Below are 12,378 nucleotides of genomic sequence, written 5' to 3' on the forward strand. Positions count from 1 at the left end.
ACAATATGAATCACATAATACTGCTTCTTATTAGATGTGAAATATCTTATTGGATAATACTGGATGATAATTTCTAACTGGATCTTATTAAAATAATTGACAGCATAAATATTCCTAATAAGAACAAAATTTTTTTGTCAGTTCCGAAACCCTGAATTGAAAAATACATCACTTCTGATAAAAATAAGATTATGAAGTTTTAAAAAATTGTTAATTATAGTAAAGTCATACATTTTGTAGCAAGCATCAATAGTTATCCGTTGACATTAAAGACAGATCGAATAACATAGCAAACTTCCTGAAAATTCTAAAAGAAAGGAGCCAGAAAAATGGATGCAATTAATACAGTTTTATTCAATAATCCAGTCAGTCAGAAGATTATCGGAACAACAAAGGTATCGAGACGTAATAAAAGCTTAAGTCACTTACTAATAATATTTTTACAGAGTATTTTGTTCAAAAATGGCAATGGAAGTACTGAGATCAAAGAAGTCACTCAAACTGTAGCTAAAACCGTCACCGGTCCAACTGCCATGTCCTTATTTGATCAAGGCGGACGACCCGCAAGCATTTTTATCAGATTAGCTGGACTTTCTGGCGCAACGGCTGTCATATTAGGTAAATACAGGATTTAATCGTATTAAATAATCAACTTACTTCATTATCATCCTATTAGGTGCTTATGGTGCACATACTTCATGGGTCAAGGACCCAAACAAGCCAAATCGTGATCCAAAAGCAATTTTTGAAACAGCAAATCGGTACGTAATGATTGGGATTTAAATTAGGGTAAAAAGTCTATATTTTGCGGCAATAATAAATTGATAATTTCTAGCTTAATCCTTCAAAAAGATTACTTAAGGACAATTTAAGTCATTAAAGTGCGTAGAAAATGTTAAATTACCTTTAAAAAATTGAAAGAAATTTAACGTATTTTTAAATTTTAAATGTGATAGGGGAGCATCAACCCAAAAGTTTTTTAGGAAAAATACCGCAAGATTTAATTTTGCCGTGTTTAATTTTCTGTTTATTGTTTAATTAAAGTAAATTTAAGACTTAAAAGTGAGAAAATATTAAAGCGTATCGTTTTTTTTTTATAATATTGACTAAGTTCCTAAATATCTTGAAAAATAAGAATGGCAATGAAACTATCAGGATGTGAAAAGCCGGGGTAAAATATCGCTAAAATTTGTTTGTCTGAACCAGTATGAACAAGCAGTTGAACATTCAATATCAAACATGAACGTTATTTAATATTATAATGACATTTGCATCAAAAGTTTAATTCGTATAGCACTATAAATTAGTTTTGGAAATACCACAAAAATTAGATTCTGAATCCTTTATTCTTTTAATTTCTTTACAGCTACCATTTCTTTCACTCACTCGCACTGATGGCGATTCCTATATCAAAACGTCCATATCTTACTGGACTTTTGATGACATCAGGTATGCTTCCTAATATAAAATTCCTTTTCTAGTCGATAATTCTCAATTAATTTTGTATTTAGGTATGGTCCTTTTCTCGGGTACATGCTACTATGCAGCTCTAACTAATGATGAACGATACAACCGTTTGGCACCAATTGGAGGAACTTTACTCATTCTCGGCTGGATGTCTTTAATGTTCTTTTAAATAATTCATTTTAGTTTGATGATTATGTATGCATTTTTGTTGATTCCGAAAGTATAATAGTAAAAGAATATATATGTGTATGCTGTAAAGATGATGATGATGATGAGGTCTGAAAATTATTTTAGGAACAGACACAAATAAATAAATCCAAGGAAGATAAATTTTAAATGGTTATTGTAGTTTTTCTTTCTTTATTCTTGATTGATTACATTATGTTCTATATTTTGATAATATTGTGAGTTGTTTACTTATGGGAGAGGGGAACTGCTGAACATTACAAATCACACAATCATTATCATTAATATCCCATAATTTTTTTTTCTTATTTGCACATGATACTTCAAAGAGAAATAATAAAAATACTCTTATCAAAATATATTTTAATTAATTAAACTTAAAATTCTTTAGAGTTACGACAATGTAAAACATAGTCTTGCTAATAACTTTTTTTTTCACGCCACTTGACAAAAAATTTGTGTAAAAAAACCAGTAATTCATATCATATTTATATCATTGAGCCTTTGGCATTCAATGCAGAAATCCTCACATTCAGGGGAATCTGCTTTCGAAGGCTTATCAAGTGATGTCTTTTCTCACAAAAAAATTCAGTTTCATTTCATTTCATTTTTAAAAAATATTCACATCTTCAAAAAACATTGCTTCTCTGTCTCCAAAAAAATACAAAAATCATCAGTTCCGATTTTTATTTTCGTTATGCAAAATGAGAGAAAAATGTCCAAGTTTATAATTTTTTTTTTTCAAGCTACTACTTAATAAGATTTCGATTTGGATTATATCATATTTAAATATACTATTATTTATGAATTCTAATAGTGTTTTTTATGAAAGATGAAAACTCATACTTCCTTCAGATGCGGCAATACGTAACTTTTCTTTCATCACCTCACGTGAAGAATATTCAGGAATTTTCAAATAATTTACACATGTCATAACTGATGGCAAATATTCATCTGGACTTTGATTTCCATCAACCTTCTTACGGACAACTGTTAATGGTGGAGTTAATGCTTTAAATCCGCCTGTTGGCAATCGAGGAGTTCCAGTTACAAACTGTAAAAAGAGCCTTTGATCATCACGATTGTAATCACTGAGAATATCATAAAAGTATTGAATGGCAAGCGAGTCTTGTGTAAAGCCATGATCTGCTCTACAGCAGTCTGCTAACATTCTAGCGTCCCATTTCTGGAAGTTTGCTGTTCCTGATCCACAGAATACATTTTCTAATTCTTCTGGGTAAAATATCCTCAAATGATGAATTGGAAAGACGGAATTAAATCCTAAAGAAAAAGAAGAAACAGACGTTAATAAAAATATTACTTGAATCAACACAAGTGTGCAATACATTACCTTCTCTAAATGATTCAAATTGACGTGATACACCCTCTACTAAGAACCAATGCGTAACTAGAGATATGTATTGGTGTAAATTATGAATTGTTACTGGAATATCTCGTCCACCGCGACGTAACTCTATATTTTGATAGCCAGGTAATACGAAATCTAATCCGAGATCAGCTATTAAACATCCATCTAGGTCTAATGCTTCAATCTAAAGGAAATATGGATAAAATTAATAAATTTAATTAAAATAACAAAAAGTTCAAGTAAGCTTACCTTTTCAGTCTTTTCCATTGCGTCAAGTGTTGGATCTGTTTGGATGATTTCTCGTTTCTTGACGATTTCATTCAATCGTAATAATGTTCCTTGAACTTCTGGTGCTACTTGATTCAAATCAGCTAAATTCAGAGAATTTTCCTCACCGAGAATCCAACGGTAAAATGGAGTTGATAATGGGAGATCGAGCTAATGAATAGAAATGATAATTAATAAAGTATACTTTTAAGTAGTAATATGAAGTCACTTACCATTCTGCTATCCATCACAGCTTTAGCCATAAATTTACCCAAGAACTTGAATTTAAATTTCAATCTTGAGATTTGCGATGTCTTTGCAGTTTTACTTATAGATATTGGGAATAGCCCATGAGACGAATTCACATATTGAACAATTTCATTTTTAGTCGATGATCCGGATGGCTGTCGAGTTATTTGCAAAATTTCCGATTCACCTGTCTCATTATGCTGCTCAATTTGCATATTTATTTGATTATTATTCATCACAATATTATCACTATTATTATTTCCTCTCATATCACTTTCCAATGCATTCAATGATGCTGTTTGTTGATGAATGTACATGATTTGCTCATCAGATACTTGATTTGAGGGTGACTTTACAACATCAGACTGTTGATGCTTATATGTGTCATTATTGTCATTCCATAATCCCAAATCTCTTCGTTGTAATTCGGTTGAGACTAATGCATAAAATTCTAATGTTGGACCTAATCCAGTTCCTACTTCATTCTCATATTGAATCTCTAGTAATGCTTTTGAATGTCCGAAATCCTATAAATACAATTCAATTAATATAGCTCTTATGATGAACTTTTAAAGTAAACTTACTTGAATGATAACTTCTGCCTGTTTCAGGATATCCTCACGAGAAATGGCACGTTTTCTACGATCTAATCTTGGAGTGACTCGTTCAGATGTGTCGGCAGAGTTAAGGTCTGGTGTAGTGTCTATCAGTCGCTGTAAAGCTCTATCACGGTCAAATGATATTGCATAAAACAGTAAATGGCGTGTTTCGAATGGAAAGAGGAATGGACACGATGTAGCAATCTCCTGTAACCATGTGGGCAAGTTCCCAGTCATTATCACCAAAGGATCTTGAAGTTGTCGACTAGCTTTTGCTGCAATCTATTTTAATGAATTTTAAAATTAGTTCAATTTCTTTTAGTACTATATCCAATAACTTACCTTAGAATGAATAAATTCTGATTGACTGATTATATGAGATTGAGGAACGGAATAATAAAGTGTCGCCCAATGACGATTAAGTCCGTTAAGGATTCTCAAAAGAGCTAAAACTTCAATTGATGCATCCTCGACGGTTTCTAAGTCGGGTAATTTTGGCAGCAAGAATGAAGTTAACGGTGATAAAACTGCAGGAACTGAGCCATCAATCCAAAATTCAGGCTTTCGACGATTTTGTTGAAGCTTGACAACAGAATTCTTGCTATTTTTACGTGATGACGTAAATGTTGTGGTTGTTGACTGAATACTACTGCTTCCTGCCTTATTAGCATTAGCATTTGAATTGTCTTCAACTGGACGATAGTAAATTGTGTGCTGCTGAATCCAGATACTCGCATTTCCTGTTGAATTATTCAGTGATTAAAATAAATCCATGATTATTTTCAAATTCAATAATATTTACCTATTGGCGTTTCTGTATCAGTGTCTGTCTCAGATTGATCATTGACCAATGGAGAATATTGTCGTATAGCTTGATAAACTGTCATTGTGTATGGCAAGACGTGATCGCCAATTAAAAATTGCAGCTTATGTTTTGTTCCGCCCTGTAGATTTAAAAATAAACAAAATTTAATAATTGCCTAATCACGTTTTAATAGCTCTAATTACCATGCTAATCATTGCAGCAGTATCAATATTGTCAATATCTTCCTCTGAATCTTCTTCAGAGTCTGTTCGAATTCCACCATAACCGCGAACAACAAGATAACGTTCAATTGCTTGGACTAATGCTAAGGGGTCAATCTTTACAGCCCCACCCTTCCATTGCCGGAGATTTGTACATTCTGGATGTCTTTGTAAATTACACTGCGTTTAAAAAATAAAAAAATTGTTAAAATTAGAATATTTTCTAAAACTCAAAATTAAGTCCTAGGAATTAAATGAAGGATTACTTACTTTCAATTGGTGAGTGTTGAAAAATTTAAGAGCACTTGTATTCGATCGTCCACTGCCTGAACCCGTTGGAAAATCGTGCACTTTCACTGGAAATTGTTCCAACTGCGTGACACATCCGTTTAATTTCAAAACAAAAGAACTAAATGCTGAGGGATTAACGTTGACCATGCCGCTGTGACTAATGCGGAAGAAAGAAATTAAGGTACAAATTAATATTGTAAATAATAAAGTAAATAATGTGTTAATGATAGACTTACTTTCCATCTAATGGCAAGTTGGCAAAAACATTTAGGAATAAGCGTAAACGATCATTACGGGAAACATTTCCATTTTCATTGGTCATGAAATTAAGCATTGCTTTAATTAATCCACTATGATTAACTTCAAACGGTGAAATATCGCTTTCAATTAGAATATTTCTCAATTCTTCCAATGCTTTTAAGCAATTATCGTAAGAGCCATCAAGTTTCTGAATGGCAGCAGTTAAGCGAGCCAAAATAGACAGTGCTGGATGTGTGCTAGATGATTCATGATCGGAATATCTCTTTGCGAACGAAATAGATTGGTCACGAATCCACTGACGAGCCTTTTCACGATTTCCAGCAGCAATGAGATTTGAATTTGATGCACTTTTATTCAAATTATTGCCATTATCTTTACTTGAGCTACTTGATCCACTAAATGTTGAATGGGATGATGTACGTCCCCAACGGACTGGATTAAGAGATGCCAAAAATGATGAAGTTTTTGACGATGCTCCTGAAAATCTCGAGCGTGAAGATGAGGAACTTGTCGATGGAGTACTTCTTCCTCCTGTTGTTCCTAAATTACTTGCTTTATTGATAAAATCTTGCACAACATTTGATGAAGATCCAGCCGTAGGCATTGCAGCTGCAGTATTATTTTGTGCTTGTTCATCATTTCGATTCTTTGATTTATTATTTTGTTGAGACTTTCTTTTGGGCGGAACTTTTCTTTTCAAAATATCAGACACTTTACTTCCAGAGCTTCCACTACGATCATTATTGGCTAATGGAGGTTCAATTGGTGTATAAGACGGAACTAGACTAGGATCATTATGATGATGATGGTGATGATGATGATGGACCGATGGTGGAGCTGATGCAACGACTGTTTGGAAGATATTATTTGGCTGCTGAATAGTGGTTGAATATATATTACCTCCATGAAGTCCTGGATGATAGCTGTGATAATTTCTGAGAGCACCAGGTTCAGGTATATGATAAATAGCATTCATTAATAAATTGCCATTTGATGGCGATGGTGTAGTTGATGATGATGGAGCTTGAGAACAACCAAGTGAATCTATCGAACTTCCTGTCATCAATTTATTACTTGACGTGGCTGCATTAAGATTAATGGCAAATGATCCTTGAGGTGTACCAACAATTTGAGCAGACTGTAATAATGATGCACTTGTTGACGGCATAGACATGGTCATTGCTTTTGTAGCATTCAAGGATGCACTTAAATTCTTTACATGAGATGTACTAGTTGGATTAATGCCCTTTGATGTTGAAGCAACATTGTCGAAATCAAATTGAGGCATTGGACTTGTAATATTTGCACTTGGAGGAGCACTATTTGCTACATTATTTGATTTTGGTGACGGAGCAGTACAAATTGGAACAAGTGGATCAGCAAGTGTATTAATTTGGTGTAAAACACCTTCACGTCGAAAATGAACGCCAAAAACATCGGGTAATTTTTGCATTAATATTTCAGCCATTTGTAAAGCTCCAACAACAATTCTGAGATCATTTGATGCCATCATTCCAGCAATATGTGATGAAACGAGTTGATTCTTTAAGACATCTTTTAATAAATCGGCACTAGCAAAGTAAACCATACGAAGTAATGCTCTTAAGCACTTATAACGTACAGATGGGCCAGCCGATGAGCTATAAACTTCATATAGTACAGAAAATAAATTCTTAATAAATTCAGCTGCAAGTCCACGTTCTTCTTTTAAACAAGCAATTCTTGCATCACGTATTGCATTTGGTGGTCTTGTTGATAAATTCATCATTCCAGAGAATCCTTCATTATCCATTCCGCCAGAAGAGGCACTTGAAATCATCATTTGTTGTTGCTCTAAATGTGTATTAACTTTTCTTTGAACAGCACGTGTAGTTCCACTATCTTCATTAATTTGTTGCATTGCATGAAAATCTATTGTATAAGTACGTCCCATTGTAGATAAACTGATTTCTTCATCAGAATTTTGATGTGCAGCTTCAATGATTCTTGAATCAATTGATGAATATGGTCGCCAAATACCTTTTTCATCACGCCATTGCCATTGAATTGCATCTTGTGTAGCATTACTCGAACGTTCAAGGAGAGTATCAACACAAAATAAGCCGTCAGTCGGTAAACGAGGCATTAACTCTCCAATTAAGCATGTTATTTCGTATAATTCCGATGGACTTCGTTGAACCAAATCAACTTCGCCATTTTTGCGAGTTGCTGAGTTGGTAAGCAAATATAAAAGAGTCGATGCAATGTCGTTTTTAAGCAATGTAATCGCCAAATCAGGACAATTAGCGCACATAACACTCATCATTCGGACGACATTTGTGAAAGTTACTGTATTAAGAACTGGCGGTGTAACAACAAGCAATTGTTGACAATTTTTAAGCAATTCCATGCTGGCGATTTCTTGTAGAATGGTTGGTTCATGTTGGAAACTATCAATCAGACGATAGAATGCATTACAAATACGCTCGACACTCTTCTTATCATGTTGTGACAATAAACGTGCTAATAGCGGTAATGAATCTTTGACAAATTGAAATTCCTCAGTATGTAAATTGAGACAGCAGTTTGCTGTGATTGCTAAAGCAGCATGTTGTGCATTAGTCGAGAAGAATTCCAAAAACGTAAGACAAGCCGATATACCATTTGCTTGCAAAATCGCTTTATTATGACGTTTTGATAATATTTCTAATGCTGTAAGACTCTGTTCAGCAACATCCATACACTGAATTGTTTGTAACTTCTCAAGCAATGCAGGAATAGCTTCAACTACTGTTCCAGAAGAACGAGGAAGAGCTTCCAGCATGTAAGCAAATGCACGACATGCATGATTCATCATATCAAAATTATGTTCCATACGAACAAGATTAATAAGAGCTGGGACTGCTTGTTTGATCGGAAATCCTGCTAATGTATCTTCATTTCCCATAACTAACATTTCACACATTTCAATTGCAGCTTGCAATTGTTGACTTTCGTCATTGCACTGTAAACCTTGTAATAATTGTTGAGCTTTTGATGTACTATTAGTTCCCATTGTACGATGTAAAAGATGATGCATACGTGGTCCGAGAGCAGAAAACAATTGAGGCGGTAATCCTCTGGCCTCTAATAATGCTTGAAGTCTTCCTACTTCACTATCATCACTTTCTGAATCTGGATGAAGCGTTCCTGACGTTCCTGGTTGTTGTGTTTGAGCTTGTGCACTCGTTGACGTTCCTGCCGTTAAATTATTTGTTAAAGGATTGACAGTCGATGATGTCGATGGAGTAGGAACATAAATTGTTGTTGTAGCTTCATTAGTATTGCTATTTGCTCCACTCGCCTTGTGAAAGAATAAGAATGTTGGAGCTGATGATGATGTCTGTTGTTGCTGTTGTGATTGTGAGCCATCGTTATTTGCCATTGTCGGTATATTTTGGGAAGTACTTGCGTTGTCGCTTCCACTTGTTAACTGATGCTTATTATTCTTTCCTCCGTTACGCGGATTCGATGCTACAGTATTAGTGGAAGCTGACGATGAAACCTGTTGATATATTTTGTAAATAAATGGAAATTATTAATGAATTTTGAAAAACTCAAAAAGATTTAAATAAATTTATCGTTTTCAAATGTAAAATAAGCTTACACAAGAACCCGTTGTTGAAGATTTTCCACGAGAGCTTCGTCTAAGTAGATTTTGCGACGACGTTGGTGGGTGCCCCAAATTTTGCTGATTACTTGTGGATGGCTGTAACAATTCTTGATCGAAAGTATGGGGCTCCCTACCTCTTGCTAGTCGTGCCCCCAGATTCAAGGGTGTCTTTGAATTAGTCGAATCTACTTTACTATGATCTAATCCTGTATTTCGTTCAGCCGTGTTCCGATTACTAATATCACTGATTCGTTGACGTTTCTTTGGTGTAACACCACTATTTGAATGAGATGGCGATGTTGTTTTACGGCGTAAATTATGTTTTGGTACAGATTGCTTTTCCTTTCCTACTGTCGTATCAACTTTATGTGAACGCAATTTTCTGGAAGCTTTTTGCTGTGACTGACGATTATCAGCACTTACACTGTTATTTAGATTATTATTTGTTTTGTTTTGATAGTTATTTGATTGTTCCTTTGACTTTCTATTATTAATATTATTCACTGATTCAGATATTGTCTTTATAGTATTATTAGTTACGAATTTATCACTACTTAAATGAGAGTTCTCTTCACAAACTTCTTTATCACTATTAACTTTCTGTTGTTGTTGTTTTGATGACGAATAACGACCTGCAGCCTGTTTAAGTTTGCTATTTTCTAAACTATTATTGGCCCTTGATGGACTTTCAAAATCCAAGTGTTCAACTGAATGTGTTCTTGAGCGAGTACGAAAAGCAATCAAATCTTGCTCGACTGACGATGTTTGCTGCTTTTGAGCTGCTGACACACTGCTTGTATTATTCGAATTAGTCGTTAGTGATGACGATGTATAAGACGATGACGTAGAACTTGAGAAATTTCGTCGACGTCGTTTTGTTCTTCTATTTCCAGAAACTGAAGGTAAAACTTCTTCTTCAGTATCTTCCTCTGTTGTACTATTTGAGTTTAATAAAATGTTTAAGAGTCGCTTTCGTGGTGTTCGATTACTATTTGTTGTTGGAGATCTCGACGTTTCAGATCTCAAATTATTTTCTACAAATTGCATAATTAATGGAAGAAGAAAAATTGAGGTAATTAAAATGACTATATAATAACAATAATAATGAGAACTTACGTTTGCCACTGCCGGAATCACTGACTGTATTTTTATGTATTTTTGGTGATTTTGATGTATTTGAACTTCCAATAGATTTATCTAAAGCTGTTGTATTTGATGTTTTACTAATTCTTCTTGCCGATGATCTTAATTCTTTTTCATGCCCCTCCGTCAATGCAGAGAGCAACTTTTTATTAACAGATTCGGCCATAAGCGACACTTTCTCGAATATTGCTGATTGCCATTAAACATTCCCTTTCTCTCCTATCTGAGAATATTTAAATTCAAGAATTTTCTTTTGCTGTTTTAAACTTTAATAATTATTTAAATCACTTTAATGAATGTTTACTGGCTCTATCAATTTTTTTATCACAAATATTCTATTCGCAATTAATCACTTGTTAAACACCTTGATCTTTTTTGAATGCCTTACTAATGAGATGAAAAACTGCAATGAATAAAGAAAAATATAGAACTATGTCAATTAAATGTTATTTTTTTAAATCCATGAGTTTTTTAAAATAAATAAATTTTTTAAGAATCGAAAAAAACTGCTCAAATTTCATAAAACCCTATTCGATGAAACGTTCTCGAAATGTACATTATATACATGAGCGTATGTATAAATAGATCCCTATGTAGTATTTATTCTTCCAACTACTTTATTTTTATATAAGTCCACTTTCATGTTTGTACATATGTGGTGCCCGTTTCATATAATATACAAAACTCGATTTATGTAAAATAAACTTTTCATTTCAAACATTCACACAGTCAGGCGGGCAGGCACTTTTTTATCGAATGAAAACTTGAAATGTATAAATTATATATTATATACATATGTGTCTATGTAAAACAAAATTTATTGTTATGAAGGTATCTTTTAAGTTCAATTTTAAATGAATATTTCCTTCCCTCGATCGAGTACTAAGGGTTAGTGACCCTATTCATGTTATATTTCCTTGCTTCTTCCGTTCCAAAGTTAAAAACAATTAACATATATATTTATTTCACAGACATACGTTTAAATTTAAATCCTTTTTCAGAGAAATTTCATCATTTGACCGAAAACGATTAGCAGAAGTAACAGAGACACAGAAATAAAGAGAGCACTGTATATAATATTTTGAAAATGATTGAAAATTTGCTTTATAACATAAGACACGAGTGTGAGACCTTGAGAGATTCATTCGGAAGTTGCTGATGAGGTTTTTTGTTCGTTTTTCAAGTGTACTGAGAATTTTTTTTGTGTGCTATGAGTAAATTTTAAATTATTTTAACAAAATTCATTCAGTTGTTACGATATTTAAAGGTGAAAATTTATTTCATTTAAAGAGAAATAAATGCACAAAAAATATTCGAACCATTACGAACATTTTCCCTTGTTCGATGAATGATTCTACACGAACATATAACACAGTTACACAAAAATCTTATCTTGAAACAGGAATAAAAAGAAAATAATAATAAATAATAAAAATAAAGACTCCGAAACGAAATGAATGGGAACGAAAAAAATCACAAAGAGATGAGATATAAGGTGCATAATTACAAGGATAATGATCATTTCTTCTGTGTTTACACACTAAACTTTATATCAATTTTCAATGCTCACAGCACAAATTAACTTATAATTTTTTCATCACACATTTTCAACCTACTATCATGTTTAAATAAACATTTTTTTTGTGTAACTGTAGGTGTCTTATTTTAAAAGACTATTGCCTGCCTGTCTGTGTTGCAAATATGAAAATTCTTTTAGAAATAAAATATAACAAAAAATTTTGCACTTGACAAAGCAAAAAGATTGCTACGTTCATATTATTATCGTTCACAAATAAAACTGAAAAAAAAGTTTCCGAATGTCTAATTGTTTTGCTAGAGCCTTGAATCATTGACAAAAATGATTACGAACTACGTATATATATGCCTAT

The 12,378-nt window shown here is 33.2% G+C and overlaps 2 protein-coding genes across 3 annotated transcripts; one reads left to right on the forward strand and one right to left on the reverse strand.

Annotated features, from left to right (window-relative positions):
• The first annotated feature begins 130 nt into the window (after positions 1 to 130).
• LOC139090182 (transmembrane protein 256 homolog) lies at positions 131 to 1,804 on the forward strand. The gene is made up of 5 exons (XM_070639917.1): positions 131 to 395; positions 447 to 618; positions 677 to 761; positions 1,367 to 1,449; positions 1,512 to 1,804. Exons 1-5 carry the CDS (start codon positions 330 to 332, stop codon positions 1,634 to 1,636), a joined length of 531 nt encoding a protein of 176 aa, XP_070496018.1. The 5' UTR covers positions 131 to 329; the 3' UTR covers positions 1,637 to 1,804.
• ctrip (E3 ubiquitin-protein ligase ctrip) lies at positions 1,794 to 10,892 on the reverse strand. Of its 2 annotated transcripts, XM_070639915.1 has the most exons (13): positions 10,463 to 10,892; positions 9,341 to 10,380; positions 6,616 to 9,238; positions 5,691 to 6,564; positions 5,434 to 5,611; positions 5,146 to 5,343; positions 4,940 to 5,081; positions 4,480 to 4,877; positions 4,123 to 4,419; positions 3,523 to 4,065; positions 3,272 to 3,460; positions 3,005 to 3,206; positions 1,794 to 2,934 (listed from the first exon to the last, which is right to left on the reverse strand). In XM_070639915.1, exons 1-13 carry the CDS (start codon positions 10,653 to 10,655, stop codon positions 2,477 to 2,479), a joined length of 7,335 nt encoding a protein of 2,444 aa, XP_070496016.1. In that variant the 5' UTR covers positions 10,656 to 10,892; the 3' UTR covers positions 1,794 to 2,476. The 2 variants fall into 2 exon arrangements, with proteins under 2 accessions (XP_070496016.1, XP_070496015.1); XM_070639914.1 differs by having other exon boundaries at positions 5,691 to 9,238.
• Between the last annotated feature and the right edge of the window lie 1,486 nt (positions 10,893 to 12,378).

The sequence above is a fragment of the Chironomus tepperi genome, unplaced genomic scaffold (genome assembly GCF_022539635.2).
Source record: "Chironomus tepperi strain 1889 unplaced genomic scaffold, CSIRO-AGI_Ctep_v1 contig_217, whole genome shotgun sequence".
Lineage (NCBI taxonomy): Eukaryota > Metazoa > Arthropoda > Insecta > Diptera > Chironomidae > Chironomus > Chironomus tepperi.

What these genes read in the sequence shown, in the direction of transcription:
- LOC139090182 (XM_070639917.1), top strand. Translation starts at nt 330, where the DNA reads ATGGATGCAATTAATACAGTTTTATTCAATAATCCAGTCAGTCAGAAG. An exon ending in AGATTATCGGAACAACAAAG is followed by an intron (nt 396 to 446) that starts GTATCGAGACGT and finishes ATATTTTTACAG; the next exon opens with AGTATTTTGTTCAAAAATGG. An exon ending in ATTTTTGAAACAGCAAATCG is followed by an intron (nt 762 to 1,366) that starts GTACGTAATGAT and finishes ATTTCTTTACAG; the next exon opens with CTACCATTTCTTTCACTCAC.
- ctrip (XM_070639914.1), bottom strand. Translation starts at nt 10,655, where the DNA reads ATGGCCGAATCTGTTAATAAAAAGTTGCTCTCTGCATTGACGGAGGGG. An exon ending in CTTCAACAACGGGTTCTTGT is followed by an intron (nt 9,239 to 9,340) that starts GTAAGCTTATTT and finishes ATATATCAACAG; the next exon opens with GTTTCATCGTCAGCTTCCAC. An exon ending in TCAACACTCACCAATTGAAA is followed by an intron (nt 5,344 to 5,433) that starts GTAAGTAATCCT and finishes TTTTAAACGCAG; the next exon opens with TGTAATTTACAAAGACATCC.